This window comes from Chionomys nivalis, chromosome 7 (assembly GCF_950005125.1).
Source record: "Chionomys nivalis chromosome 7, mChiNiv1.1, whole genome shotgun sequence".
In the NCBI taxonomy this organism is placed as follows: Eukaryota; Metazoa; Chordata; class Mammalia; order Rodentia; family Cricetidae; genus Chionomys; species Chionomys nivalis.
In genome coordinates this window covers 77,139,505-77,167,143 of record NC_080092.1, presented here as the reverse complement: position 1 = coordinate 77,167,143, position 27,639 = coordinate 77,139,505, and the positions used below count along the sequence as shown (strand labels likewise).

At 43.5% G+C, this 27,639-nt stretch overlaps 1 protein-coding gene across 1 annotated transcript in view; it reads left to right on the top strand.

Annotated features, from left to right (window-relative positions):
• Positions 1 to 20,773, top strand: part of Kpnb1 (karyopherin subunit beta 1) — a 29,708-nt gene extending 8,935 nt beyond the window's left edge. Inside the window, exons 6-22 of the mRNA XM_057774308.1 lie at positions 1,431 to 1,490; positions 2,141 to 2,230; positions 2,702 to 2,812; positions 4,357 to 4,458; positions 5,199 to 5,423; positions 7,199 to 7,390; positions 8,657 to 8,787; positions 10,278 to 10,425; positions 10,686 to 10,757; positions 12,152 to 12,296; positions 14,205 to 14,287; positions 14,856 to 14,963; positions 15,175 to 15,318; positions 15,438 to 15,543; positions 16,201 to 16,315; positions 17,033 to 17,194; positions 17,826 to 20,773. Coding sequence (XP_057630291.1) covers positions 1,431 to 1,490; positions 2,141 to 2,230; positions 2,702 to 2,812; positions 4,357 to 4,458; positions 5,199 to 5,423; positions 7,199 to 7,390; positions 8,657 to 8,787; positions 10,278 to 10,425; positions 10,686 to 10,757; positions 12,152 to 12,296; positions 14,205 to 14,287; positions 14,856 to 14,963; positions 15,175 to 15,318; positions 15,438 to 15,543; positions 16,201 to 16,315; positions 17,033 to 17,194; position 17,826 — 1,995 coding nt within the window. The 3' untranslated portion in view covers positions 17,827 to 20,773. The remainder of the gene's footprint in view (positions 1 to 1,430; positions 1,491 to 2,140; positions 2,231 to 2,701; positions 2,813 to 4,356; positions 4,459 to 5,198; positions 5,424 to 7,198; positions 7,391 to 8,656; positions 8,788 to 10,277; positions 10,426 to 10,685; positions 10,758 to 12,151; positions 12,297 to 14,204; positions 14,288 to 14,855; positions 14,964 to 15,174; positions 15,319 to 15,437; positions 15,544 to 16,200; positions 16,316 to 17,032; positions 17,195 to 17,825) is intronic.
• Positions 20,774 to 27,639: the final 6,866 nt, after the last annotated feature.

Below are 27,639 nucleotides of genomic sequence, written 5' to 3'. Positions count from 1 at the left end.
TCCCCCCACCCCATTTCTTAGCCTTTGAGTAGAGTAAGATCTGGGATGCCACAGCAAACTAATTTGTGTGTGTGGTTTATTACTTATTTGTTTTGTTTGAGACAGGGTTTCACTGTGTAGGCCTGACTGTCCTGGAACTCATAGAACCACCTTTCTCCCTAGTGCTGGGGTTAAAGGTGTGCAGAGCAGACTAATTTTAATTGGTTCAGAAGTGGAGTTTCCTTTTAGATCACAGGTGACTTAGGAAGGATAACAATAAAGTTCACACTTTTGTTTTCCCAAGTGCTGGGATTAAAGGCGTGCGCCCCCACTGCCCGGCTCCTTTACCACATTTGATGTGAATTTGTCAATTCACAGAAAACAAATTTTGTCTCCAAAATCAAATGTTCTGAATATTTTTTTTTTTTTTCAGATTTTTCGAGACAGGGTTTCTCCGTAGCTTTTGGTTCCTGTCCTGGAACTAGCTCTTGTAGACCAGGCTGGTCTCGAACTCACAGAGATCCGCCTGCCTCTGCTTCCCGAGTGCTGGGATTAAAGGCGTGCGCCACCACCGCCCAGCTGTTCTGAATATTCTTTTTTTGGTTTTTCGAGCCAGGGTTTCTCTGTGGCTTTTGGAGCCTGTCCTGGAACTAGCTCTGTAGACCAGGCTGGTCTCGAACTCACAGAGATCCGCCTGCTTCTGCCTCCTGAGTGCTGGGATTAAAGGCGTGCGCCACCACGCCCGGCGCTGTTCTGAATATTCTTTTTTTTTTTTTTTTTTTTTGGTTTTTCGAGACAGGGTTTCTCTGTGGTTTTGGAGCCTGTCCTGGAACTAACTCTTGTAGACCAGGCTGGTCTCAAACTCACAGAGATCCGCCTGCCTCTGCCTCCCAAGTGCTGGGATTAAAGGCGTGCGCCACCACCGCCCGGCTGTTCTGAATATTCTTAAATTTTTTTTTTTTATTTTTATTTTTGGGGAACAGGGTCTCCCTATATAGCCTAGGTGACCTACAACTCATTATAGAACATGCTAACCTCAAACTCATAGAGATCCCCCTGGCCTCTGCCTATATGCATTTAATATTATGTCCTCCTGATCTTAAAATTTACCTATGAAGAAAGTGGTTTTCTACATTGGGTGTTCCTTCTCTCTCCCCCCCCCTCCCCCCTCCCTCCCTCCACTGGCTGTTGTTTAAACCTTGTGACCTACATCTTTCTGTCTGCCTTTCTGATACCGTGTTTGGAGAGGTCACCTTGGGAATTAAAAGATTAAAGACCTCCTTAGAGGGAAGGATCATACTGAAGACACCAGAGGAAAACTGCTTCAGGGGAGAGTGCTACTTGTACCAGAGGTGTTGTAGGCCTTGACATAGTGACAGGTTTTCTTTGTAGAGTCTTAAAGCCTTCCTGCATGCATTTAATGCATTCTTAACGCTTTTACCCTTCTGCAGTCCGAACGGCACTTTATCATGCAAGTGGTCTGTGAAGCCACACAGTGTCCAGATACAAGGGTAAGTTTGTCACTTTATGAAAATTGTCTTTCCCTATATTCCTAGGAAATGCTGGCTTTGTCATCCAGTTTGAAATTTAGGGAATCAATGAATTAAAACAAGGTTCGACTAATCTTAGTAATGAAAGTTTTTCTACAGTGGAGACTATTACCGTCTTAAAGATTGAGGATTTTTTGGTTTGGTTTTGGGTTTTCGAGATAGTGTTTCTCTGTTTAACAGTCATGACTAACCTGGAACTCACTCTGGACTAGGCTGGCCTCGAACTCTGGGATTAAATGCATGCACCGCCACTGCCCAGTGAGAAGGAGGTTTTGATCACCTTTGCTGATACAGTACCATGAGTTGTTCCTGTGACTATTTTCATTGTAGACATTGTAATGGCATTGCTCTTTCTGTAATCTAATCCCCTGACTTTAGTGAAAGGAGCATCTTCAGTCTAGGTAGCACTATCGATGTTAACACTGCTGTGACTTTTCCAGGCATTGGTAAAAAACATGTTGGGTGCAGGATGAGAAGAGGTAGTGAACAGCAGAGGGCGGGAACAGATTGATTGGGGGCAAATGACAACATTGTTGAGGTACCCTTAGTTCATTAAGTCTACTTATGCAAACTACTCGTTACTTAGTAACTTTTTAATCTGTCCCTAAAAGGTAAGAGTGGCTGCTTTACAGAATCTAGTGAAGATAATGTCATTGTATTACCAGTACATGGAGACATATATGGGTCCTGCCCTTTTTGCAGTAAGTATTTTATGTGATTTGAACTTGTAACTAGTTGCAGGGCTTATTTTTAATTGCTATTTTGTAATTCTGTGGGTTTTTTAAAACTTAGTATTATGAAGTCAAGAAAATTACTTGAGTATGGGTGTTCGGGCTTGTCGTTTATTTTTGTGAGACATTGTTTCACACTGTGATTCCAGTTGGTCTGTAATTCGCTATGTAGTTCAGGATGGCCACAAACTGAGCAAACCTTAAAGGGCTGGGATCACAGCTGTGAGCCCTGCCATAAATGGTAAATTTACCAGTGGTGTAAGAAAATGTTGTTAAAAGAAGTTTATTTTACAAGTCTTTTCTTTTTGTTGCTGTTTACTTCAGACTAAACTTCATAATTTTATTTATATATCTATTTAAGTCTTGAATATCTTGTTAAAAGGATTTCTAACTTGAATACTTGTGATCTGGGGTATATTTAAAATTTTTTTTTTCTTTAAGATCACAATTGAAGCAATGAAAAGTGACATTGATGAGGTGGCCCTACAAGGAATAGAATTTTGGTCCAACGTCTGTGATGAGGAAATGGATTTGGCCATTGAGGCTTCAGAGGTGAGCCTGGGGTGATCCTCTTTGAGAAGAGCTGCTGTTCTGCCGAGATCTTACATTTCGTTTGTGGGTATCATTCTTCTGGAAGCCTTCCATTCTGACAGGGTAATGGTTTTTCTGCTAGTCAGATCCCCTGAGTACTGAGACAGTTTGTTTTTGCCAGGCTCAGGTATTCATGCTGATAATTCTGCTGTGAACACAAGGGGGCAGCAGGTTGTCAGCCTATTGAGGTGGCTGCTGACGAAGTTTTTTTCCTTTTTGAAATCTTAATGCACGCCTAAGATGTGTACTTGATAACTTACTGACTCCAAAGAAGGAGTCCGATATGCGGAAAGGCTATCTTTGACTTGGGATCTTTTTTTTTTTAAATATATATTTATTATGTATACAATATTCCATCTGTGTGTGCCTGCTGGCCAGAAGAGGGCACCCGACCTCATTATAGATGGTTGTGAGCCACCATGTGGTTGCTGGGAGTTGAACTCAGGACCTTTGGAAGAGCAGGCAATGCTCTTAACCTCTGAGCCATCTCTCCAACCCTTGACTTGGGATCTTGACACTGAAGCTCTGCTTCTGTACTGCCGGGATGTCCCAGCAGTTTTCCCCACGCCCTGATTTTATGGAACTTGTTTTTTTTTTAATGTGCATTGCTGTGTATGTAGTCACCAGAGAATAATGTCAGGTGCTTTCCACCTTGTGTTTGGGGTTTTGAGGTAGATTATTTCATAGGAATTGGGACTTGCTCATAATGCTGGTGACCAGTGAGACCAGAATTTACTTAATCTCTGCGCTGCGGTGCTATGATTATAAGTTTGCAAGTCATACTTTGTTGGGATTTTTGTTATTTTGTTTTGTTTTTGTTTTCGGAACAGGGTCTTGCTATGTAGTAGCTCTTTCTGTCCTGGAACTAATAGATATCCCCTTGTCTTTGCTTCCTAAGCCCTGTAATTAAAGCATGCACCACTAGACTCAGCACACCCAGGTTTTTTGTTTTGTTTTGTTTTTAATGGGGGTTCTGGAGCTGGAACTCTCTAACCCTAAGTCAAACATTTTACCAACTTAGTTAATCTTCCCATTCCTAGATATCAGATTATTAATGTGAATTAAATTTTTTAAATCTGTTAAGGAATGATCCTGACCCCTTTCTGGGTTTCTTTGTATAGCCTTGGCTATGACCCTGAACTTCTAATCCTCTCTTCCCCATCTCTAAGTGCTGGGATTCTAGTTCATATTATTACTGCGATGCCTGATTTATGCAGTTCGGAATTAAGCCAGGGGCTTTGCGCATCCTAGATAAACACTGTAGCACCTGAGCTTCATTGCCAGTTCAAGAATATAATTCTAAAGGCTGACTTGGTCTTTAATAAACATGTATATAATACATAGATAAATGCATAGATATGCTATGTAAATCTCACTGAGGTTGATAAGTGTAAGCAGCGTCTCCAAATGTCACAGTTAATGTTGCCATTAGCCTTACATGTTTCAGTTCTCACTGTGTCCCTGTAGTGTTCATTGCAGCCAGCTTACTTTGTGTTTCTTGTTAGGCAGCAGAACAAGGACGCCCCCCTGAGCATACCAGCAAGTTTTATGCCAAGGGAGCACTACAGTACCTGGTTCCCATCCTTACACAGACACTAACTAAACAGGTGAGCCTCTTGATTGGTTTGAGAAACCTTATTTAGGGTGGGTTGGTTCCATGTGGAACGGTTTCCATGAAGGACATTGGCAACCATCTAATGTTCTGTTGAAGATGACTCAGGAACTGAGGCAGAGTTTTCTGTGAAGAGAGTATGCCTGAGCATCCTCTGTGCTTTGGTTGTGAACAAATCACACACGCTCTGCTTTCCTGGGTGCTATAGTGATAATGAAACGTAGCTCAGTAGTAGTAGGAGCATGCCTGGCATATGCAAGACCTGCTCCCCTCTGCCTCAGAGAAGAGAAGGAAACTGGAGGTGTAGAGGTTGGGTTAGTGTTAGCAGACATGTGTTAACTTGTCTGCTTTATATATTGACAGCCAGTCCCAGGTCTTTGTAAGCAGTCTACCAACTGAGCTTCATTTCCAACTCCTGTTGTTTTGAGACACAGGATCTTTGTACACATGGTTAGTCTCAAACTCATGACAGTCTTCCTTCTTCGGCCCTCAAGTGTTAGTGTAACCCACCAGGCTGACCAGTTAATCCTTGTATGTAACTGGAGTGTCTTCATCTGATTGCTTCTTAGGTTGATATAAGCTATATTGTGAAGCTTGGAGAAAAATTTAAAAAAAAAGTTTTATTTTATTTGATCCATGAACATTAAACTAATGATGCTTGGGAGTATGTAGAGAGCCTGTTTGAGTGACTTCATGGGACAAGAAAGCTTACCTAATGTCACATTCTTTGACCAGGATGAAAACGATGACGACGATGACTGGAACCCCTGTAAAGCAGCTGGGGTGTGCCTCATGCTTCTGTCTACCTGCTGTGAAGATGACATTGTGCCGCATGTCCTTCCCTTCATTAAAGAACATATCAAGAACCCTGACTGGAGATACCGGGATGCAGCAGTGATGGCTTTTGGCAGTATCTTGGAAGGACCAGAACCTAATCAGCTCAAACCATTAGTTATACAGGTAAGGCTTAGGGAAGCTTAAGACTGGAGAATGGAATGGTGTAAGTGTGTATCTGTGTGCATTTGCATGTAAATTTAAACTGTACATAATCGCCCTCAAAGGCTATTTCCAAATAATTGATTGGTAGATAGTACAGGCTTAAAACCTACATTCTTATAGAGACTAATAGGTCAGGAGGCCAAGGCCACCAGCCTTAGCTAGATAGTAATGAAACCAACCTATGCTGTGTGGCACTCTCTGTCTCACTATTGTTACCTATCTTATTAAGGGTAAAATATGCTTAACTTAAAATTAAGTCATGACCCAGAAACTTGGAAAAATGAGGACCAAGAAAAGGGCCAACTTTAATATGTTCTTATCCAATAACACTCTTACCTCAAGACATTGCAACTTTGTTTTCTGTGCTCTTTGGACAACAGATTGGAGTTATCACTATGAAGATTGCCTTACAGTTTTCCTGTTGATTTTTGACTTTTGGGACAGTCACAACCTATATCCCAGGGTTAGCCTTGAACTGGTGACTACTGCGTCGGCTTGTGAGTGCTGGAGTTATAAGCATAAGCCTCTAGACACAGCTAGCTCTAACTCCAGTGCTCCTAACATCTTCATATTTCACTCAGCCTTCCAAGTAAATGAGAATTGCATTGTGGAATACTGTATCCAGTTACCCTATGAGTTTTCTTTTTTTTTCTCTCTCTCTTTTTTTAATATTTATTTATTATGTATACAATATTCTGTGTGTATGCCTGAAGGCCAGAAGAGGGCACCAGACCCCATTACAGATGGTTGTGAGCCACCATGTGGTTGCTGGGAATTGAACTCAGGACCTTTGGAAGAGCAGGCAATGCTCTTAACCACTGAGCCATCTCTCCAGCCCCCCTATGATTTTTCTTATTGGGTTTTTCTTTTTAATTATTATTCAGGGTCTCATGTATGCCCCAAATTAATTATGTGGCTGAGGCTGGCTCTGCTGCAGATCTTTCTGCCTCTGCTACCCAAATGTTGGGGTATACAGGACCATTCCCTTAGTCTTTGTGATAGTATTATTATTCTAGACTTTGAGCAAAATTGACATTTATGTAATGATAGTCTTCTTGTGGAAATGTGTTTATTTTGCTGGTACAAATGATAGAACACCTCATTGTAATTGAAATTTTTGCATAAAGAACTGGGTCTTTCCAGATAGAAGCTGGTGCCTTTGTGATTGCTTCTTGGGGTCACTACCTGAATAAAATAATTCTAATTGACTGAAAGAATCCACTGCAGACTCTTTGATAAAATCCTATATTTGGAGTCAGTGAAGGGAGTAGAACTCTTCCCCACCTCCTTCTCTTGGATTTTCTCTGTGTAGTCCTGACTGTCCTGGAACTCAATCTTGTAGACCAGGCTGACTTTAAACTCATAGAGATCCACCTGCCTCTGCTGGGATTAAAGGCGTGTGCCACCACCACCCTGTGGGAAGAGAGCATTTTACAATCTTTTTTTGTTTACTGTTACTGTTTTGTTTTAGAAACATCTATTTTCAGAATATCTTCGTCATATATTGCATTAAATTCTTTCTGTCACTATATGGGGAAAGATGTGTTTTTATTTCAGATGAGGTCTGGCATCAAATTTGTTACGTATAATAGCCATTGATGACTTGAATTTTGTATCCTCCTGCCTTCATTTTCTAAATGCTGAAATTATAGGCATGTGCCCCATGGACCAGTAGTATTTCTTTTGAATAGTAGTCAGCTTGAATTTCAATTTGTTTTGCTTTATTGCATTTACAGGCTATGCCCACCCTAATAGAATTAATGAAAGACCCCAGTGTAGTTGTTCGAGATACAACAGCCTGGACTGTGGGCAGGATCTGTGAGCTGCTCCCTGAAGCTGCCATCAATGATGTCTACTTGGCTCCCCTGCTGCAGTGTCTGATTGAAGGCCTCAGTGCTGAACCCAGAGTGGCTTCAAATGTGTGCTGGGTAAGAGATTTTCTTCCTGGTGAAGACAGACGCTTGTCCTGAGCCAATGAGAAGATGTGTAAGAGAAAGGGACCTACCTCACTGGAAGACCTGTTTTCAATCTTGTCTCCTAATATCTTCAGTTAGGATCTAGGCAGATGGCAGCTGCAGAGGCCAGTGTAGCTGGTGACTGACATTGATTGGTCCCAAAGCACTTAAAGCATGAGGCAGGAAACTCTCTGTACTTGGCTTTTCTCCTTCCATTGCTTTTAGACAAGAAGTTCTGATTAAAACGGAGTTTTTGCTACAGAAAGGAAAGAGAGAAGGATGGAAGCAAGAGGAGGTGGTCAGATTGCTGAGTCATTGTAGGTCCCTGAGTGAGCAGACAGAAGGGGATTGCTGAAAGGACTCTGCACTTAGGGCATTGGGCAGATTACTAGGCTGCACATACAGTGTTTTTTCTTTAAAAAAATTTTTTTTTTATTATTTTATTTTCTGTATTGAGTGTTTTGTCTGTGTGCATTTATGGGCCTGGTGCCTGCAGAGGTCCAAAAAAGAGCATCAGATTTCCTGAAACTGGAGTTGTAAGCCACTTTGTGAGTACTGGGAGTTGAACCTTTATCCTGCAAAACAGCCAGTCCTCACCCATACTTTGAAGATAAGATATGCAACCCAGGCTGACCTCAAACTCAGAGAGAGATCTGCCTGCCTCTGACTCCTGAGTGTTGGGATTAAAGATATGCACCAGCACATCTCATCTGATCCTTCTTGCTTAAACTTTTAAGATTTTTTTCTTTTTTAAATTATGAGTGTGCGCTTGGGTGTCAGATACCCTAGAACTGGAGTTATAGATCTGCCATGTGGGTTCTGGGAGTTGAATTCAGTCCCTCTAGAGAAGAGCTAGTGCACTTAACCACTGAGCCATCTCTCCAGCCCCTCCCCATATGGAATTTGAATACTCCTAAGCAAAGGGTGCTTATATCACCAGTTCCTAATGAATTCTCATTTGTAGAGTCTTTAATGTTTTTCCTGTTGAGAGAGTGGGTGTGCTCCCTCCAAAAGAGAGTGTCAGGTCCCCTGGAGGTGGTTAGAAGCAGTGTGAATCACCTGATGTGGGTGCTGAGTAATGAGTTTTTCTTGATGACCTTGACAGGAAAAGTTGGATCTTTAACAGCCATTAATTGTAGGTTAGAGAACACTATTCAAGGTATCGGGATGGGGAGGGAAATGAGAAAATTCTATAGTGGGGTTCCCTCGGGACTGATCTTAAGTCTCTCTGCATTCCAGGCTTTTTCCAGTCTGGCTGAAGCTGCTTATGAAGCTGCAGATGTAGCCGATGATCAAGAAGAACCAGCCACCTATTGTTTGTCTTCTTCATTTGAGCTGATAGTTCAGAAGCTCTTGGAGACCACAGACAGGTAACCAGTAATCCTTGGGAGCCGACAACAGCACGGCTAACGCCTGTTTTCTAGAGCGTAAAAACTGGGACATGACACAGCACAATACCTTCTCGAGAAGTTTAAGGTGTCCTGTAGTACATTAAGTATTTAAAAGAGATAGAGAAACAAAGGCTGCTCCTTTTAGAACTGATGAGATTACAGTTGATATTGGCACATCTGGAAAGGCGGAGGCAGGAGAATCTCAAAGCCAACTGTGTGGGAACACTACCTCAGAACACCCCAACCCCCCCAAAAAAATAAATAATTTTTTAGAGAGTAATTGATGAGAGAGAAGTCCTAGAGTAATAGGCACATCACACTCAAGTCAGTCACTGTCGCTCATGTGTTTCCTTTGTGACTGCTCAAACAGTTTTTTGAATTAACCGGCATTTGTTCAGTTCTACCTCAGGCCATTATTTGGCTCTTCAATTTTAGCCTGATCGCTTACAAAAACTCCCTTCCATTCTGTTTTTGGTTATTGTTAGAGTGTATAGGTATGTGTGAGAGAGTAGGCAGTGTGCCATGGTGCGTACTTGAAGGTGGGGGGCAACTTGTGGAGAGCTGCTGTCTTTTCACTTGAGGTTATGGAGCGATCTCACTAGTTCTCATTATAGATTGTAGCCATGTCTAGAGAACACGAGTGCAGCATTGGCTCAAAGGACTTTTGGTTTTTTAAAAAATGCTTTTTTTTTAATTAAAAAAAAAAAGCCAGGCAGTGGTGGTACATGCCTATAATCCCAGCACTTGGGAGGCAGAGGCAATTGGATCTCTGAGTTTGAGGCCAGCATGGTCTACAGAGAGTTTCAGGACAGCCAAAGATACACAGGAAAATTCTGTCTCAAAAACAAAAAAGGAAAAAGGGTCTTTTAGCGTAACCCTGTCTGTCCTGGAACTCACTGTGTAGACAAGGCTGACCTTAAATTCAGATGTCCGAGAGCTGGTGTGTGCCACCAAGGTCCGGCTAAAAACTACTTTGTGTGTGGATGGTGCATGTATGGAGACTGGAGGTATCGACAAGTCAATTTTCTTTACCATCTGGGGTATGAGGACTGAGGTCTGGCATTAGCCTTGGTGATAAGTGTGTTTATCTGCTGAGTCAGCTCCTTTAGTTTGTACATAGCATCCACTTGTCTACTTATAAAACAAAGAAACAAACCAGGTCTGCACTCTTTAGCCTATGGTGGTCTCAGATTCTAAGCAAGGTCTCTGAGTACCAGGGTTTTAGGTGTGTGATATCACACCTACGGTTCATTGGTATCTTTTTGCCAAGTTCAAAACTGGTTTGCTATCATTTGACTTCTTATTTTACAGTACTAGAGATTGAATCCATGGCTTTGTCTGTGCAATGTCTTTACCTCTGAATAACATCCCCAACCTCTGGTTTCCTGTTGTTGAGGAAATATGTCTGCTTTATGAACTCTTTTTCTGTTTGTTCTCAAGTGAGGCCTTTTTATTTTGTATCCTTATAGACCTGATGGACACCAGAACAACCTGAGAAGTTCTGCATATGAATCTCTAATGGAAATTGTAAAAAATAGTGCCAAGGATTGTTACCCTGCGGTGCAGAAGACCACCCTGGTCATTATGGAACGACTGCAGCAGGTGCTTCAGATGGAGGTGAGACCAGGGAGTGTTGTGTCCTAGGGAAGGTGGGGGGTACTTCTGACTTACACAGAAACGTTGCAGCCTTTGGCATAGCCTTAGGTTCAGTCACCAGCATCAGTAGCCAAGAAGCTTGCAGCTTACTGCCTGCTTTGCTTGCCCCTGCTTCTGCTAGTGCTGCTCACTGTTAGCATTTCAGAGGCTTCGGTGATGGTCCTGGAAATTGCTGCAAGTGGAAGGTTTCCATGAGAACCTGATTCTTTTCTTTTCTTCAGTCCCATATCCAGAGCACATCAGACAGAATTCAGTTCAATGACCTTCAGTCTCTACTGTGTGCAACTCTTCAGGTATGATGATGCCATTTCTCACTCATTCTCTTTTCTTAACGGGTGTTTTGCCTACATGCATGTTTATTCACCATGTGTGTGAAGTGCCTAAGAGGGCTGAAAAGGATGTCGGCGCTTTTCACACAGGAGTCGGAGATGGTGTAAATTTATCATGTGGGTGCTTGGAATGAAAACCAGTTCTTGTGGAATACCAGCCAGTGCTGTTGGCAACTGAGCCTTCTTTTGAATCCCTGACCTCACTTAATACCTTACAGAGAGACAGCCATTTTATTGTTACGACAGATTCATGGGCACACAGACCTGAAATACCATGATAATTCTGTCCGGGAGTTGTAATCAGAGGGCTTTGATCTGTGACTGAAAGAGTAATTCTCACTTTTCTTTTGTGTCTGTCCTGAAAGATCTAATTTGTCTTTGTGAGGATGGGAAATGTCTCAGCTTAATGGTCCCTCCCAGCTGTACATCTGTCCTGTGTTGACAGCTTTTACTCTTGGTTTTTGTCCAAACCCATCTTGGTCAGATGTGGTTCACTTAGTTAACAGTATGGCCCTGGGACTAGAGTCCTAACTCTGGCCAGTCACTGGCATATGCAGGGCCCTAGGCTCAATCCCTGTATTGGCAAAATAAATGGCTTACACTTAGCGGCTATCTTTGAAACATTACCTGATGTGGCATTTATAGTGCTTTTTTCTTTTCAAAGATTGGCTGTGAAAACTGAAATAAAATGTCAGTGTCTACTTATCTTTTTCCTATCAGGACAAAAGGAAAGCTCTGGAACTTCTGAAGCATAAATAGACGCTGGATTTTGGTTTTCAGGCACACTTGGTTGTCTCACCTGTGAACTCAGTTCAGGTGTCGTATTTTAAGGGTTAGTGATAGAACCTTCTCATCAAACACAGTGATCCAGTGGCTTTAGATGGAACACATACAGGAGTGAGAACAGTTTGAGAACAGCATGTGGGATTGGAAGGAGTTGTTATGGTCATTTTATCGGGACTGATTCTTCAAAATTCAAGCTGTAGGTTTTTGATTTGTGTAATAGCACCTCCAAGACATACCCTTTTTGTAAACTGAAATAATGTGTCATTCTAGTAAGACTGGGGTGTAGAGGGTAATGATGCTTCTGTTTGACAGGCAGAAGAAATGATGTTTTACTTTTTTTTTTTTTTCGAGACAGGGTTTCTCTGTGGCTTTGGAGCCTGTCCTGGAACTAGCTCTTGTAGACTAGGCTGGTCTCAAACTCACAGAGATTCACCTGCCTCTGCCTCCCAAGTGCTGGGATTAAAGGCATGCGCCACCACCAACCGGCTACATTTTATTTTTTAAAGAAAAGGCATAGTGTCCTGATTTGGGCTTTGGAATTAACAGGTCCTGAATTGTTGTTCATTTCACAGAATGTGCTCCGGAAAGTGCAACATCAAGATGCTTTGCAGATCTCTGATGTGGTCATGGCCTCCCTCTTAAGGATGTTCCAAAGCACAGCTGGGTCTGGGGGAGTGCAAGAAGATGCCCTGATGGCAGTTAGCACACTGGTGGAAGGTTAGTGAGCAGCCGAAGACAGGGACTGTATCCTCAGAGTGCGGGGGAAAGGTGATGGTTAAATTGACTTGTATAAATTATATATCACTGCCTTCCTTGCCAGCCTCCTTAAAGGCCAGCTAGTTTGGCATCTACGTCAGATTGGCAGCCTTTTAGGGACAGTTAGTGCCCATCAAAGGGTTCATCAGTTTCCTTCTTCCCTTGAAAGTAAACTTGTAGCTGGGCAATGGCAGCTTTTAATCCCAGCACTTGGCAGGCAGAGGCACATGGATCTCTGAGTTCAAGGCCAGCCTGGTCTACAGAGTGAGTTCCAGGACAGGCTGCAAAGCTACACAGAGAGAAAACACTGTCTCAAAAGAAAAAAGCCAACATGCTTTATTAAGGTTTTCTCTTGTTGATGGTAGGGGAAACAAAAGAAAGATTCTGGTTTCATTTCTGCCTTTGGTATTTTTGGGTCTGGATTATAATGCTTTGGGCTTGAATAGATTATAGGACTTAGTGTGGTGTGGAATAAACTATTACCTGATTTTTAGGAGTTGATTGACTTTTTTAGATTTATATGTAACTACAAAATTGCTTTAGGGAAGACTTCAGACTTTTTTTTTTTTTAAGGGTATTCAAAGAATTAAAGACTACATTGAAACTCTGGAATGATTTGTCAGAGGTGAACTTTAAGTATACTGCTAAGGCCATTATTTAAAGTCCGCTATTCTGAGGACCAGTCCTGTTTCTGGAATAAATAGTCTATGTTCAAAACGGGTGTGATTGTACATGCCTGTAGTCAAGTCATACACTCTGAAGGCAGAAGCAGAAGAATTGTGAGTTCGTCCCAGTGTGTTGTACATAGTGAGTCCCTTCTGGGGAAAGACCAAAAATATGCTGAGGATATAGATCAGTTGGCAGAGTATTTAAGGAGCAGAAATCCCTGGGGTGCCCCCAAAACAGCATAAACTGTATAGGGATACACACCTGTTTCCCTGGCTCTCAGGTAGTGTTGGCAGGAGGATTAGGAGCTTAATATCTCCCTCTGCCACACTGGGCTACGTAGTAATTCCAGGTCTGCCTGGGATGCACGAATCTTGCTAAGGGTAGGGTCGGGGAGAAAGCTGAGTACACACTTGTAATTCAAGCATTTGGGAAGCTGAGACAAGGGGATTTCAAGTTCTGGGGACACCTTAGCTACAGAATGTGACCTTTTCTTAAGAAAACGAAGACAGTGCCTAGAAAGGTTCCTCATTAGTTAAAAGCGCTGTTGCTCTTGCAGAGCACTATAGAGTTTGAATCCTAGCATGCATGTGATGTGACTTACAAACACCTATAGCTTCTTGTGGCTTCCATGCACACACATAAACTTAAGAATAAGAAAATAAAAATTTAACCATTAGAATGATGGGAATGGGATGGGTAAGAACCATTCCAGGTGCTGTAGTCCGCAACTCTATCTGCCTTGCCTTTTTCCGTTCTCTCTTTGTGCTATGGATTGAACCTAGGACCTTGACCATCTTAGCCAAGTGCTCTACCACTGAGCTACACTCCTGCCTTCCTATTTCTTTTCTTGACTGGCTTGTTTAGTTCTTGCTGTGACTGACTTTATTTTGAAGCTGGCTTCCCATGGAGGAGGGGGAATAAAGCAACATAGCTGACTCGGTCGATGAAAAGTTATTCTTTCCTTAAGTCCATGCTATTTTGTTATTTTAGCCATAATAAAATCTCATTCTGATGAGCATTGACATTCTAAGTTGTGTGAATTTGGCCCTTTCAACAGTTAGAAAGCTTGAATATCTTCATGATAGAAAATGATTAGTAAATCACATTCTGCCCAACATGCTGGACAGTGAACATGTCCTGGGTTACTTGACTCGCTTGTCCTTTGTTGTATGATTAGCTAATTGTTTGTTCCATTAACAGTGCTGGGTGGTGAATTCCTCAAGTACATGGAGGCCTTTAAACCATTCTTGGGTATTGGATTGAAAAATTATGCTGAGTACCAGGTAGGATCTGCTTTTCAGAACTGTCTTTGTTTGTTTGTTTTCACATTGTTGAAAATCAGACTTGGAGCCTGTGTATGCTAATGCTGGGCAAGTTGCTTAAACTGCAAGATACATCCCAGCCCTCAGAATCATATACTCTCACTAATGTGGCGTAGAGTAGTCCAGACAAAATCAGGGTTTTGAAGTCAAGTGGTTTCCCCTTTTGCATTATTTGTATCCTTAGCATCTGCATTGGCGGTAGTCTGTGAAAAGCAGGATATTGGATCTGCCAGATAGAGATCACAAGATAACTGCCTGAACAGTCCTAATTACAGGGCAGCTGCCAAGTTATGTCACCACTGCACTGCTTTCCATGTTCTGCCACCTCCACTCTTTCCTACTGATAACACAGGCAGCCCTAGTTTAGTTCTCTTGCTGAATCTGGTTAAAATTCTATAAGCTCCACAAGGGAAGGTTGTGTTCTCTGATTGTGGTTCAAGTGATGAGGGACCATTGACTAGGTAAAGTAGTGCTGTACTCTGCTGGAAGCCTTTTCTGTTTGGGAAATCGTTTCCTTGGTTCTTTGCAGGTGTGTTTGGCAGCTGTTGGCTTAGTGGGAGACTTGTGCCGAGCCCTACAGTCCAACATCTTGCCTTTCTGTGATGAGGTCATGCAGCTGCTCCTGGAGAACTTGGGGGTGAGCATTTCTCAGGTTAATTGGCCAGTCTTTGAAGAAGTTATCAGTTGGAAAGATTTACATCTCAAGGTCTATGATGAGGAGCTGTAGGTTCCTAGAACACTGTAAGCTTTATCCAGAGTAACTCAGTTTTTGTGTTTCAAGTTTCTTGGGTCTTCAAATCAGACAAGATTCATGTTTATAAGTTCCCCTTTTCTCTTTTTCTTGTTAGAATGAAAATGTCCACAGGTCTGTGAAGCCACAGATTCTGTCTGTGTTTGGTGATATTGCTCTTGCTATTGGTGGAGAGTTTAAAAAATACCTAGAGGTTGTATTGAATACTCTGCAGCAGGCCTCCCAAGCTCAGGTGGACAAGGTAAGAGTGGGCCATTTTGATGGTCTTCTAAGACAACTCTAACAGAGCAGGAGAACTGCTTATGGTGTACTTCTTAAGGTGGCCGCTACGACAGAGGTTTTATTCTTTGTCTCTTCCAGTCAGACTTCGACATGGTGGATTATCTGAATGAACTAAGAGAAAGCTGCTTGGAAGCTTATACAGGAATTGTCCAAGGATTGAAGGGAGATCAGGAAAACGTACACCGTTGAGTATATAGCCCAGTTCCCGAAATCCATTGGCCAGGGTGCATCTTACCTTTGTAGCTCACTGGTGAATAAGCACCTGCTACATCAGGAGGAACAAAAAGAAGTGGTGCCCTAGTGAACAGAGGGTTTGGGGGAGGCAATAGATAGTCATTGGTGTTTTCCCCGTGGTAGGGGTGGTGGAGTACAGACAATCAAAGCCAGGGCTGCATGACATGGTAGCTAAGCTCTGCCACTGAACCACACCTAGCTTTGCCTTTTTTAGGAGTCTAGTGAGGCTATCTGGAAAGTGCAGAGGTGCCGGTGCTCGTTACTGGTGCAGGCAGCTCAAGCCCACAGTGGAGGTTGCGCCTTTTGTGTTCCACTTGTGGCATATAACTCAGTGGTATGGGGGCACTTCCCACTGTGTAATGCCTTGTTCTATTCTTCAGTACACAGAAATTCTGTTCCATGTGATTACAGAAGGAAAATTTATCCCCCTCTGTGAATTTGAAGGATATCCTTCTAACCTGAACAATAATTTTTTGGTATCCTCTGTATAGCTGGTTATCTAGCTGGAACCCTGCTATTGGGGTAGACTAGCAGTGGCCATATTGAAAAGAGGCTGAGTCCTGTCTAACCTGGGACAGTTTAATCAGACCTCCTCTTTCCTTTATAGCGGATGTAATGCTGGTACAACCCAGAGTAGAATTTATTTTGTCTTTTATTGATCACATTGCTGGAGACGAGGATCATACAGATGGAGTCGTAGCGTGTGCTGCTGGACTGATAGGGTAAGTCATGCCTTCTTCCACAGAACCAGAAGTGTGTACAGAGAAAATTGGTTTTGTTTTGCTCTTTTGCAGTGCTGGTGATAAAACCCAAGGCTTCACGCTATATAACCCTTTGAAAGTATTACTTATCTTGTATGTATGTATGTGCATGGAGGTCAGAGGAAGCTTGAGGGATTCAGTTCTCTCCTAAACCACGTGGGTCTTGAGGATTTGACAGGCAGCTTTACCTACTGAGCCTCCTCACCAACCTCTTCCGATCGAGTCATGTTGGGACATAGTGTCACAGCTCATAGGCCTTATTCTACTTCCTTTTTCTTCTGTTGAGAAGGTCTTGATGTGTGGCCCATGCTGATGAAACTTGTCAGCTTCTTCCTCGTTACTGACTTGATGGGATTGTGTCACCACACTCAGCTATTAACATTGGCTGAGTCCTTCTAACACTTGCAACTTAATTTATTCCAGAAGTCTCTTAGAATTTTAAGAAGTGAATGAGCTAGGTGGTGGCGGCACGTGTCTTTAATTCCTCTACTTGGGAGACAGATGCAGACAGATCTTTGTGAATTTGCAGCCAGCCAGGGCTACACAGAGAAACCCTATCTTGAAAAACCAGAAAAGAGAAGTGCTGAATGACGACTAAGAAATGCTGCCTGGTTTGGCAGCATCAGCCATGGTACAGGTGTGGCCAGGAAGTCATTCTCAGGTGTTTGTTTTGCACAGGGACTTATGTACAGCATTTGGGAAGGATGTACTGAAATTAGTAGAAGCTAGGCCAATGATCCATGAGCTATTAACTGAAGGACGGAGATCGAAGACTAACAAAGCAAAGACCCTTGCTACGTGGGCAACAAAGGAACTGAGGAAACTGAAGAACCAAGCTTGGTAAGATCTTGACTTCGCTCCTCTGGATCTTAGGAGGGCACATTTTCTTTAAGGACTTATTGAACTTTTGGTAATAGCGGCCTATTGGTTATTTTATTAATACTTTTCTGTACCTGCTTTCGAGCAGGCCTTTAATCAGGTAATCTTTTCTAAGCTGAACATTTGAGTCCTTGTGAAGGACAACAGAACTCAGATCAAAATACTGAAAATATTTTGAGACCTAATAAAATCCCCCCCTCCTTTTTTTTTTCTCTATTCCCTTCTCCGTGTCCCTTCCTGTGTACTGGGAATCAAGCCTGGGGGCTGGGGGTTTCTGTATGTAGCCTGGCTAGCCCCTAGATCTTGGCTCTGCCTCCCATGTAGTAGGATTAAAGGTTTGTGCCTCCTTGAGTGTTCATTTGATTGCTTGGGTTGCCTGGAATTGAATTTAGGACTTCACATGCAAGGAAGCACTTTTCACTAGCTGTGGTTGATGCTTACTTATGGCAACAGGTAGATGGTACAAAGGAAGACAAGAAAGTTATCAGTCTTTGAGAGTTGGCACGTCCCATTCACACTTAGGGGCAGTTAGTTGTAGGAGTTAGGGGTGTATGTGATCATAGGATTGACCTCTTCATCCATTTGTTTTTAGATCTGGTACCATTGGGATGATGACCTGAGACCCCCACTGGAAATCTCCAATCTTTTGAAAAAACCCGGAAGTGAGGAGTGTGCACGGATGCTGAATGTTTGGGAATGAGAGGATGAGTGAGTGAGGCTTGAAAACACCACATTGAAAATCCTGCCACAGCCAACAACAGCAGCGCTGTTAGTGAGCTAAGTAAGCACTGACTTTGTAGACAAACATAACATCAGCCATCTTGGAACAGAGAAACAATGGATTTACTTACTTATTAAAAACAAAAAAGCTGTCTCTTCCCAGGGGAGGCTAGAACTAGCTTTCCTGTCTTGGCGGTGCCGAATGGGATGACAGGTTTGGGAGAGGAGGACCTGGGTTCAGCTGTGGGGCTGTATTGTAAAAGGCAGCCTGGCCTTTGCTACTGAGGAGAAAGATGGAGCCCGGGTCTTGAGCCCACCTTCACTGTACCGTTGCACTTGGTACTGCACATGTGCCCGATAGAAGGCGCGTGGGGGATTTCACAGTCTGAGAATGAGTGTGTGTGAGTGAGGCGGTATCCACATTCTCAACTTCAAGTCATTGCAGTTTCTTTTCCCAGAAAACACAGGGGTTTGATGTTGCATTTCATAAACTAACTGAAGTTCTGGCTACTGACGCAGCACAAGAGACATGTTTAAACAACAAATGGGGAAAGACGCTCTTTAGGTTTGGTTTGGTTTCATTTTTAATTATTCTAGGGAAAACACTGACGAATGGTCAGAGCTCCTGTCCTGATCTTTTCATCAAGGCGCCTTTCCTGATACTGTGGTTCAGCTGTGAATGTAGCTGGGGGGGAGGGGGGAGAAAGAAAACTCTGGAGTTAGAGGACATAGAAAAATAAAAGTACAGTTGTTACAAATAAAATGCAGACTTCAAAGACAGAAAAAGCCACAACCCAAACCAAATTTAAATACTCGAAAATTGGCATAACAAACAAGCTGTCTCCTGACTTACATTGTGGCAGTCTGAATGCCCCCAGAAAACTGTGCCAAAGAGTTTAGAGTACAGATGTACAACAAAAGTAAATACACACTCAAAACCGCAAACTTCAGGTAACTATTTTGAATTGCAAATGACGAAAATTTAATGTTGAACGATCTGATAAAATAACCATTTGGAAACTGCTTGGCCTTCTGTTCTTTTCTTTGATTGACTGCAATGCGGTATTGGTCTCTTGCTGCACTTCAAAACCAACTAACCAATAAGACAAGTGTGTGTGTGTATATACGTATACACACACACTAACTACAACTGTTGTGATGAAAATGGCACTAGGAGAAGGTTATATTTTTCCACTGATGTTAAGATGAATAAAGTGGTGTCAAACATTCCCCTGCTCACACGCTTTAGTATTTTTTTAAAGTGTGATGTGCTGTGATTACCATAAATCAGAATTATTTTCCCTTTTACAAGGGAACAAGGCACCCTGAATTTTAGTCTTTCAGCAATAAGAAATGATTTCTGTGAGCTGGCCCTCTTGGCTCGTGCAGACATTAGGAGATTTGCTGGCGTTTTAAATATGCTGCTTTAAAGAAATAATAATAGAAACCAACGGAGGTTTTTTGGCTTCCTGGTAGTTGGAAGATTTAAACACAAGACCCTCATTTCTACTTCATTTCCATTGTAGTAAGTGATACTGGCTTAGGTTTTCTCCTCTGCTCCTTTCATCTCCCCTGCCTAGGCCCGTTCCTAAGTGGGACTGGCTCCCTTTGCCTGTCCATACGCAGCATCTGTAGTCGCTCTTTACAGGGTATCAGATATTGTGCCTTTTGGTGCCAGGTTCAGAGTCAAAGTGCCGATCTGATCTGTGAACCGGTGTACAAAAAAGTATTTGAAGGAAAGACGCTCCATTGTGAGCAGAGCTATCACTAGGACTTGATCCTTAGTGAGAAGAGAGGCCCAGGCCTCTGAATGCCTTGTTTCCATCTTAGTTGTTTTTTCAGATTTACTAACCATTCCTGATACTAGATAGGGTTGGGGCAGGGCTTAGGGAGGGGGCAGAAATATCGGGGAAAAGGAAAAAACAATCTGATCATTCCTCAGTGCTACCCATTTCTGTCCTGTGTGGGCTGCTTAGCGCGACAGCAGGGGAATAAAGTACACCGAGAACCATGATGAAAACAAAACCTTCCGTGTGTTTTGTCATGTTTTGTTCCAGGGAAGCAGTTGACAAGTGCTGTTACTAATGCTTTCTCCCAGATCCATTCAATGCTGGAGAGGAGGAAATGGGCTGGTTGGACTGTGGTCTTGGTGCCTTGCTATTCTGCACTGGTTATGCATTTTTATCCTCTTTTAGTTACTTTCAGCTACTGTTTTCTACGGTTTGGGTGTTTGTCCTTAATCAGTTGGTACCACTTAAGGCAAATGAACTCGAAATGCTTTCTGTCCACTCATTGTCTGGGTCTTCTCCACCCTGAGTCTTGGCACATTCCTTCAAGAATGTAGTTACCGTCTGCTTGGGAAGATGTCAGTGCAAATGTGAGGAAAGCGGGCTCGGACTAGACTTGCGTTTGCCACGAGTGGCAGCTGCCTGCACCAATTATATTGGTTAACTTTGCTTTTTGTTTTTCTCAGTTCTCCCAGTCCTCCCTCTGTTGAAATGTTGAAGTTTTAGCTGTCAGAGGCAGCCCTAGGGTCTGGAGAAGTGGAGGGACTTGCTCAGTATGGTGTTCTAATGTTCAGAACCAAGCAGTCTCCTTACTCTTACTATTTTAAGATGTGTGTAGTCTGACTTTAGAAGAAGTCCAAATTCCATCAGCTTTGATAGCATCAATCTGTAATTGGCATTCAGAATGCCGTTGACATGCCAGTCTGTGATGGCATTAAAGACCTGTTAAAACACTTGAGCCCAACTTTATTAACCAAAACTGATACCACCACCTTTATCTTCTGAATAAAGTCCGCTTTATTTTTATTTTCAACATCTTGCTGCTTCGTTCTTTGTTTCAGATGTTGTCACTGTGGAGTGAGTGTTTTGGAAGAGACGTGTGTGTGTGTGTGTGTGTGTGTGTACACAAATGAACTAAGAAGCATGCAGGTGAAATAGAATTTAAGAATTGCCCTTTGAGGCACAAAGGTAGGTACCCTGCAGGAGACCTGGGAAGACTGAGGAAGTGGGGAGGTTGTTCTGTCTCCTGCAAGCTTCCAGGACAGGACCCTTGGAGTTGGGCCGCCCGAAGTTCCTGTTTACCTTGCCTGAAACAATGAAGTTTCTCTTTACATCTCTTCCCTGAATCTTGTTTAAACTGGGTCCTTTCTTTCCTCCTGTTGACTGGCCCAGTGGCACCACTGACTTACAGTGACATGCACGTGAAGCTCCCACTCTCCTTACTGCATACTCCATAAGGAAGCCCGACACCTAGCCTGTACCTAAGCGATGTGTACTGCTGTCTCCATATGTTGTATGTGCAAGAGTAGCAATTGAAGTGATTATATGAGGGAGAAACTGTTGTGTCTTCTGTCTTATTGTGAAGATGACTATGAGAGTGACTTGTCTGCCGCAAAACTGTTAGATGGTGAGCCATAGCCATTGACCAAGAACAGGTGTGTTTCCAGTTCAGGCTGCTGTCCAGAAAGTTGTTGATATCTCTTCAGTACTGCGGGTAGCTACTACAATGTGATGGTTCGTGAATGCCCCTTGCTGAGTGTTTAATCAACCTGGAGTGAGAAATAATAGCAGGTGTTTATGTTTCACTGTATCTTTTTTTTTTTCTTTTTCGAGACAGGGTTTCTCCGTAGCTTTTGGTTCCTGTCCTGGAACTAGCTCTTGTAGACCAAGCTGGCCTCGAACTCACGGAGATCCGCCTGCCTCTGCCTCCCGAGTGCTGGGATTAAAGGCATGCGCCACCACCTCCCGGCTTACTCTGTTACTCTTTTCAGTGGGAGTGAAGAGCAGAAAGGTTGCCAGACCAAGGTCATGGAGCCAGATGTGCCCGGGTTTACCTATGTCAGCTGTTTCTTTCCAATCACCAGCAAAATGTATTTTCCCACTGCCACATTGGCTTGCTAATGCATGACTATCTATTTGGGTTTGTTTTTGTTTTTGTTTTTGTGGACGGGGTCTCTGTAGCCCTGGTTGTCCTGAAAAACTATAGACCAGGTTGGCCTCAAGCTCAGAGATCCATTCACCTGCCTCTCCCAAGTGCTTTGATATCTGTAAAATGGGACTTTGGATATGCTTAAGGACTGGGACACAGGAACTAAGAATGTTGCCAGCTTCCCAGTGGTCCCCAGAGGCTGTGTGATACTTAGTATTAGTTGGTATTTTTGAAATTCAGTCCCAAGGCCATTTGTCTTAATTCTGTAGTAAGATTCATTGTATACCTTTGACACCTGCTGAGCTTTTTGTGAGTACTGGAGGACAAGATGCCTCAGAGGAATAAAGACACTGTCAAACCTCATAGCCTGAGTTCAGTTCCTTGGTGACAAGGTAGAATGGGAAGAGTTGTTCTCTACCTTCACACACACTCTGACATGGTGTGTGTCCATAGTAACACATCATATACAATAAAAAATTTTCAGTGTTAATGCTGTCATAACAGGATCTCCCTTATGGCTTGGTTGGTCTCAAACTTGAGATCTTGGCCTCTAGAGTGTTTTGGTTACAAGTGTATGCTTTTTAAAGATTTATTTATTGGGACTGGAGAGAGGGCTCGGCAGTGAAGAGTACTGGCTGGTTTTTCCAGAGAACCTGGGTTCAATTCCTGACAATTCATAGTGGCTCACGAGCACTTGTAACTCAAGTCTCAGAGGGTCTATGCCCTCTGTGGGACCAGGTACACATTAGTGTGCAGACATACAGACAGAACACTCATACATTTAAAAACTGAGTTAAAGATTTATTATATTGCTGCATTTGGTAAGTACATACCTTTAATCCCAGAACCCAGAAGGCAAAAAGCAGACAGACTATTATCTGGTCAAATAGTTAGGCCAGCCAGAGTGACTATCAGAGAAGATTTATTCCTTGAATGTGAGGCTGCATGAATTTATATGCAAATATGTATGCAGGTACTTTTGGAGGTTAGAGAACATCAGATACCCTGCAAGTGCAGTTTCAGATGGTTGTGAGCCACCTGGTGTGGATGCTGGGAACCTGGGTCCTCTGCAAAAGCATTGAGTGTTCTTAGCCGCTGAGCCATCTTTCTAGTCCAAACTATTTTGGGGGTGCCTGGTCCATATTGGCCTGGGATTTGTGGCCTTCATAATGCTCAACCCAAGTGGGATTATCGGCATGAGCTACTATACCCAATCTAACTGCCAAACTCAATTCACTAGGTGGGGGGGGGGGGCTCTGTGTGTATTTGTGTGTATCTTGTCTGTCTTACCAAAGGTCGACTTTCTTCCTAATTGAAGTGTGAGCCAAACCATCTCTACTTCTGCTCCATTTCCCCCCTGAGCCAGAAGCTTCTTGAAATAGTCTGTAGTGCCTTGGTAGGCAGAAAGGCCCCAGGGTTGCTGAGTAAGCAGCACATCTTAACTACCCCACCCTACCTGCTGATTCTGCACAGTGCAGCCCAGGCAGGAAACCTGTGAGGCCTGGGTTACCTTCAGGTGCTCCTTGGCCCCAAGATCCCAGCAGCTGAGCTGTCTTCAGAGTGAAAATGATTTTAGCTTTCCCTGCAGGCCCGAGGTCTGGATGCAGGGGGTAGCCTGTTACTATCCTGAGGGTGAGACCATCATGGACGGTCTCTGGGTAAGTCCTCCATAGCAATGACAGTCACTGTTCTTTACTGAGTACCACCCTGCAGCGATACAGTCAATTAACCCTTTTTAATCTTCACTTTCCTCATTTGTAAAATGAATCCCAGTGAAAGATAAGGCATAATACAAGGCTTTGGACATAAATTAGATAGCCAGTTAGTGAACTGGCAATTACCAGATACTGGAGATACAGTAAGCTGATCTAAACACCCCAAACCCATTTCCTGTGGGGCTCTTATTCATGGGTGATGAATACAAGGTATTCAATAACTAATAAAACTTTTCCCCCTGCTTTCCCGAGACAGGGTTTCTTTGTGTAGCCTTGCCTTTTCTGGAACTTACTCTAAACCAAGCTGGCCTTGAACTCAGATATACCTGCCTCTGCCTCCCAAGTGCTGGGATAAAAGGTGTGAGCTACCACCACCTAACTTTAAAACTTTCTAAAAAATTATTTTTATCTTACCTGTGTTCTTGTATCTGCACCACATCTTTTCCTGGTAGGGAACATCTGATTCCTTGAACTGGAGTTAGAGATGGTTGTGAGCCACTGGGTGGGCACTGCAAATACAAATCAAACCTGGGTCCTATGGAAGAGCAACAAGTGCTCTTAACCACAGATCCATCTCTTTCTCTGGCCCCACTTTATTTTTAAAGATTTATTTTTTTTTTTATTTTGTGTTTTCATGTATGTGTACCATATACATGGCTGGTGCTGGAAGAAGCCAGAAGAGGGTGTTGGATTCCCTGAACTGGAGTTAGAGGTGGGTGTAAGCCACCATGTGGGTGCAGAAAATTGTGCCTGGTCCTCTGCAAGACCAGCCAGTGCTCTTATTGCATGAGTCATCTTCCAACCCCTATCTTTGCCATTATTTATTATTATTTTATTTAATAAGCTTAGACTCTTGAAACTTGCTATGTAAGCCAGGCAGGTTTTAAACTCTGTTCTTGCCTCCTGAGTGCTGGTTTATAGGTAGAAGCCAATACGCCAAGAGTTAATTTTTGCTGTTCTGAGGTGACATGTCTACGTTGCCCAGGCTGGGCTTGAATTCATAATCCTCCAGTCTTGACCTCCCAGTTAGCTGCGATTAGCAGCACATAACACTGGGACTGGGTCAGTATCATTTTGTAATTTTGTTTGGCAGCTGGGGATGTGCTCCGTGGTCAGGCAGTTGCCTAGCATGAACAAAGCCCAGGTTTGTCCCAGCACCACCTACATAAATAATTTTGACTTTGGATAAAAATAAACATCCTTTTTGAGAAAGTGAAACAGAACTGTAAAATAATGCCCTAACATATCCCATCTCCCCAAGTCCTGCTCCTGGAGGTCCTGGTTTCTCTGAGGTGCCCCATGAGCTCTGAAAGAATGGGAAATTAGTGCAGGAATGGCTTTACCTTCACTGCCTTCACCTCTGTCCACCAACAGCTGCCTCAGACAGCCCATGATGGTTCCACAGTGACCCCACCTTCCTGAGGTCTGGAGTGGAGCATCGAAGGTGGTGCCGGATCCTGTGCTGTCACTTGTATCTAATCAGTTTTGCCTGCCAGCTATTTGAGTCATCTGGTTTTGATTCAGCCTAATGCCACTTCCTCCTACTCTTTCAGGCAAGAATGCAACAGGAAAGGCAAAGTCTCTGCAGAGCAAGAGTCCTGGGAGTGGGAGACAGGCTCTCCCTGACGGCTTCCAGGGCTCAGGACAGTAGGGCCTCTCTCCCCACACCTGGGAAGGTCAGTTAGGAAAGTTCCACCGTCTGACCAGTGCCCAACACATCTCCCTCTTCTATCTTAGCTCCCCACTTCCCTCCTGAAATGGGTCCCCTGGGTTTCCCTCTATCCCTCCATGATAGGAGCCTAGGTGGTTTCAGGGCTCTCAGAAGAAACTTAGACCAAGACCAGCTTTCTCAGTCACACAAGTTAAGTCATGGGTTTTCATTCCTTTATTAACAGGACTACATTGTAAAATCTTTTAAAGCATGTGTTAGATATATGTGAAAATTTTGTTTAAATGTAAACTTCATACCATACTGTCAGTTTTTGTCTTAATAAAACTATAGATTTATAAAAAAAAAAAAAAAAACAATTCAGAACATGCCTTCTAATCATCCAGGACTTATCACAATGCTGTGTCAACTGCTGCTCTTCCTAGACATCCCTGAAGCTACACCTTCCTTCCTTCCTTCCTTCCTTCCTTCCCTGGCTGCTACTACTGCTTCCTCTTCTGAGCCCCAGGATGGAACAAGCCCAGCACCTTGCTTTCAGATACATGGCAAGAGACCTGTCCCTGACTTAAACACTCCCACCTCTTGGGTAGATAGGAAGGCAAGCGGACTCGAACATAGGCCAGCTAGTGCCCTTTTCCTTCAGGCTCCACAGTTTCTCCTGTGAAGTAGGAGCCATGAAAGATTGGAGGATTTCTGAGACTTCACAACATAGCCCATGATGGTCTGCAAGTCCCAGTTCTCCCACTGCCTCCCAAGTGTTGAATTTACAGATGGAGGCCACCATGCCCAACTTAATCTGGCTGCTTCTGCTTCCCAAGTGCTGGGATTAAAAGCATACATTATTATGCACGGCTTCCAACATTTTTTTAAATTACTGAGTAATACTTTTATTTTTCTGACTCTTCTACCAGAATGTAAATTCCATGAGGGGGGAAAAGGCAGACTTCTTACTGTATCCTCAGTATCCAATGCATCATGGGTGTTGGAGACATTTTTGTAAAAAGTCAGGTATGTGGTTCATTCCTGCCATCCTCCCCACGAAGAGGTGGACTGAGACAGGTGGGCTTTGAGTTTGATGCCACAGAGTGAGACTGTGTCTCAAAACACTTCCCTGAAAAATTTTTGAGTATTTTTAATAAATAAATGTAGTGACCACGGGCTGAGGGGCATTCTTGTCCTTAGCATTGTCTAACATGAAATTGAGCTAGAAATAGAATGTACTGAAATCAGGGCCAAACTTAGGAGCAGGTTTTCAGGCATCTAAGTCTGTTGGGCTTTTGCCACCAGCCACATAGAGCCCAGGATAGAAGCACCTGGCTTTAGGGCACCAGGTGACTCACTTAGGCCTGCGCTGTGAGCAGCCAGCAGCTGCAGGGCTGACTCACCCTGGAGAGTGTACTCGGAGGATAGGTACCTCGACCCACTGTCTTTTCCAGCAAGGGAGGGCCGGCTATGGCCAGCTCTGCTCACAGCTCACCGAGCATTGTGGAGACAGCAACCCTAAACCTGGCCTCCAATCTTAACGGCTTCTACTTCACAAGAGAAATTGTGGAGCCTGAAGGAAAAGGACACCTACCTTGCACTTGGGTCTAGTGAGTGGCATAACCCATGTTCTGGTCAGCTTGCCTTCATATCTACAGGATAGTTGGGTCATCCTACATGGCTCAGGGAAAGTTAGTGCTTGCTTGGCCAGCAAGTAGCTGAGGGGCCTTTGTGTTCTGAACTATAAAAGGGAGCGGGCCAGCAGGAGGAGGCCAAGCCAGTGAGAATCCCATCTTTGAAGAGTGTCCAAGACCGGGGCTGGCCATCCTGGGAGGAGCGACTGACCCTAGCTAGCCTAGCATTTTCTCTACAGTGGAGAAAATGACAACTGCCCTTGTTTCTCAAAGCTATTGCAGAATAAAAGACCTTTTTCTTTCATCCTTCCCTTCTCAGAAGCACTTCTAGAAAGCCAGAAAGCTGGGCTCGGGTTCCCGAGAGTCTTCCCAGCTAAATATTGACCCCTACAAGAACCCCTTCTCTCGCCTTTGCCCTGCTTGGAGAGTTTGCATCTACCTCGCTCAGAAGCCCTCAGCTTTCCCTTGGTGATCTCCCCGTAGCTGTTAGGCTGGCTTTGCCTCTGTCCACGGTTCTTAATCCACCAGGGAACGAAAATGACTCATTAACATCTCCCAGGCGTTCTCAGGGCACCTTGGCGGCTGATCCCTATTCTTTCCCCATTAGGATGGCCTGTCGGGAATGATCTCCAGTGTAAGTCAGAGGTGAAGTAACTTGCCCAAGGTCACAGTGGGAATGTGGCAAAAAGACTCATCTTCTGCATGGCAGTTTGGCAGATGCTCAAATCTTTGTGAAAAGGGTGAGATGTT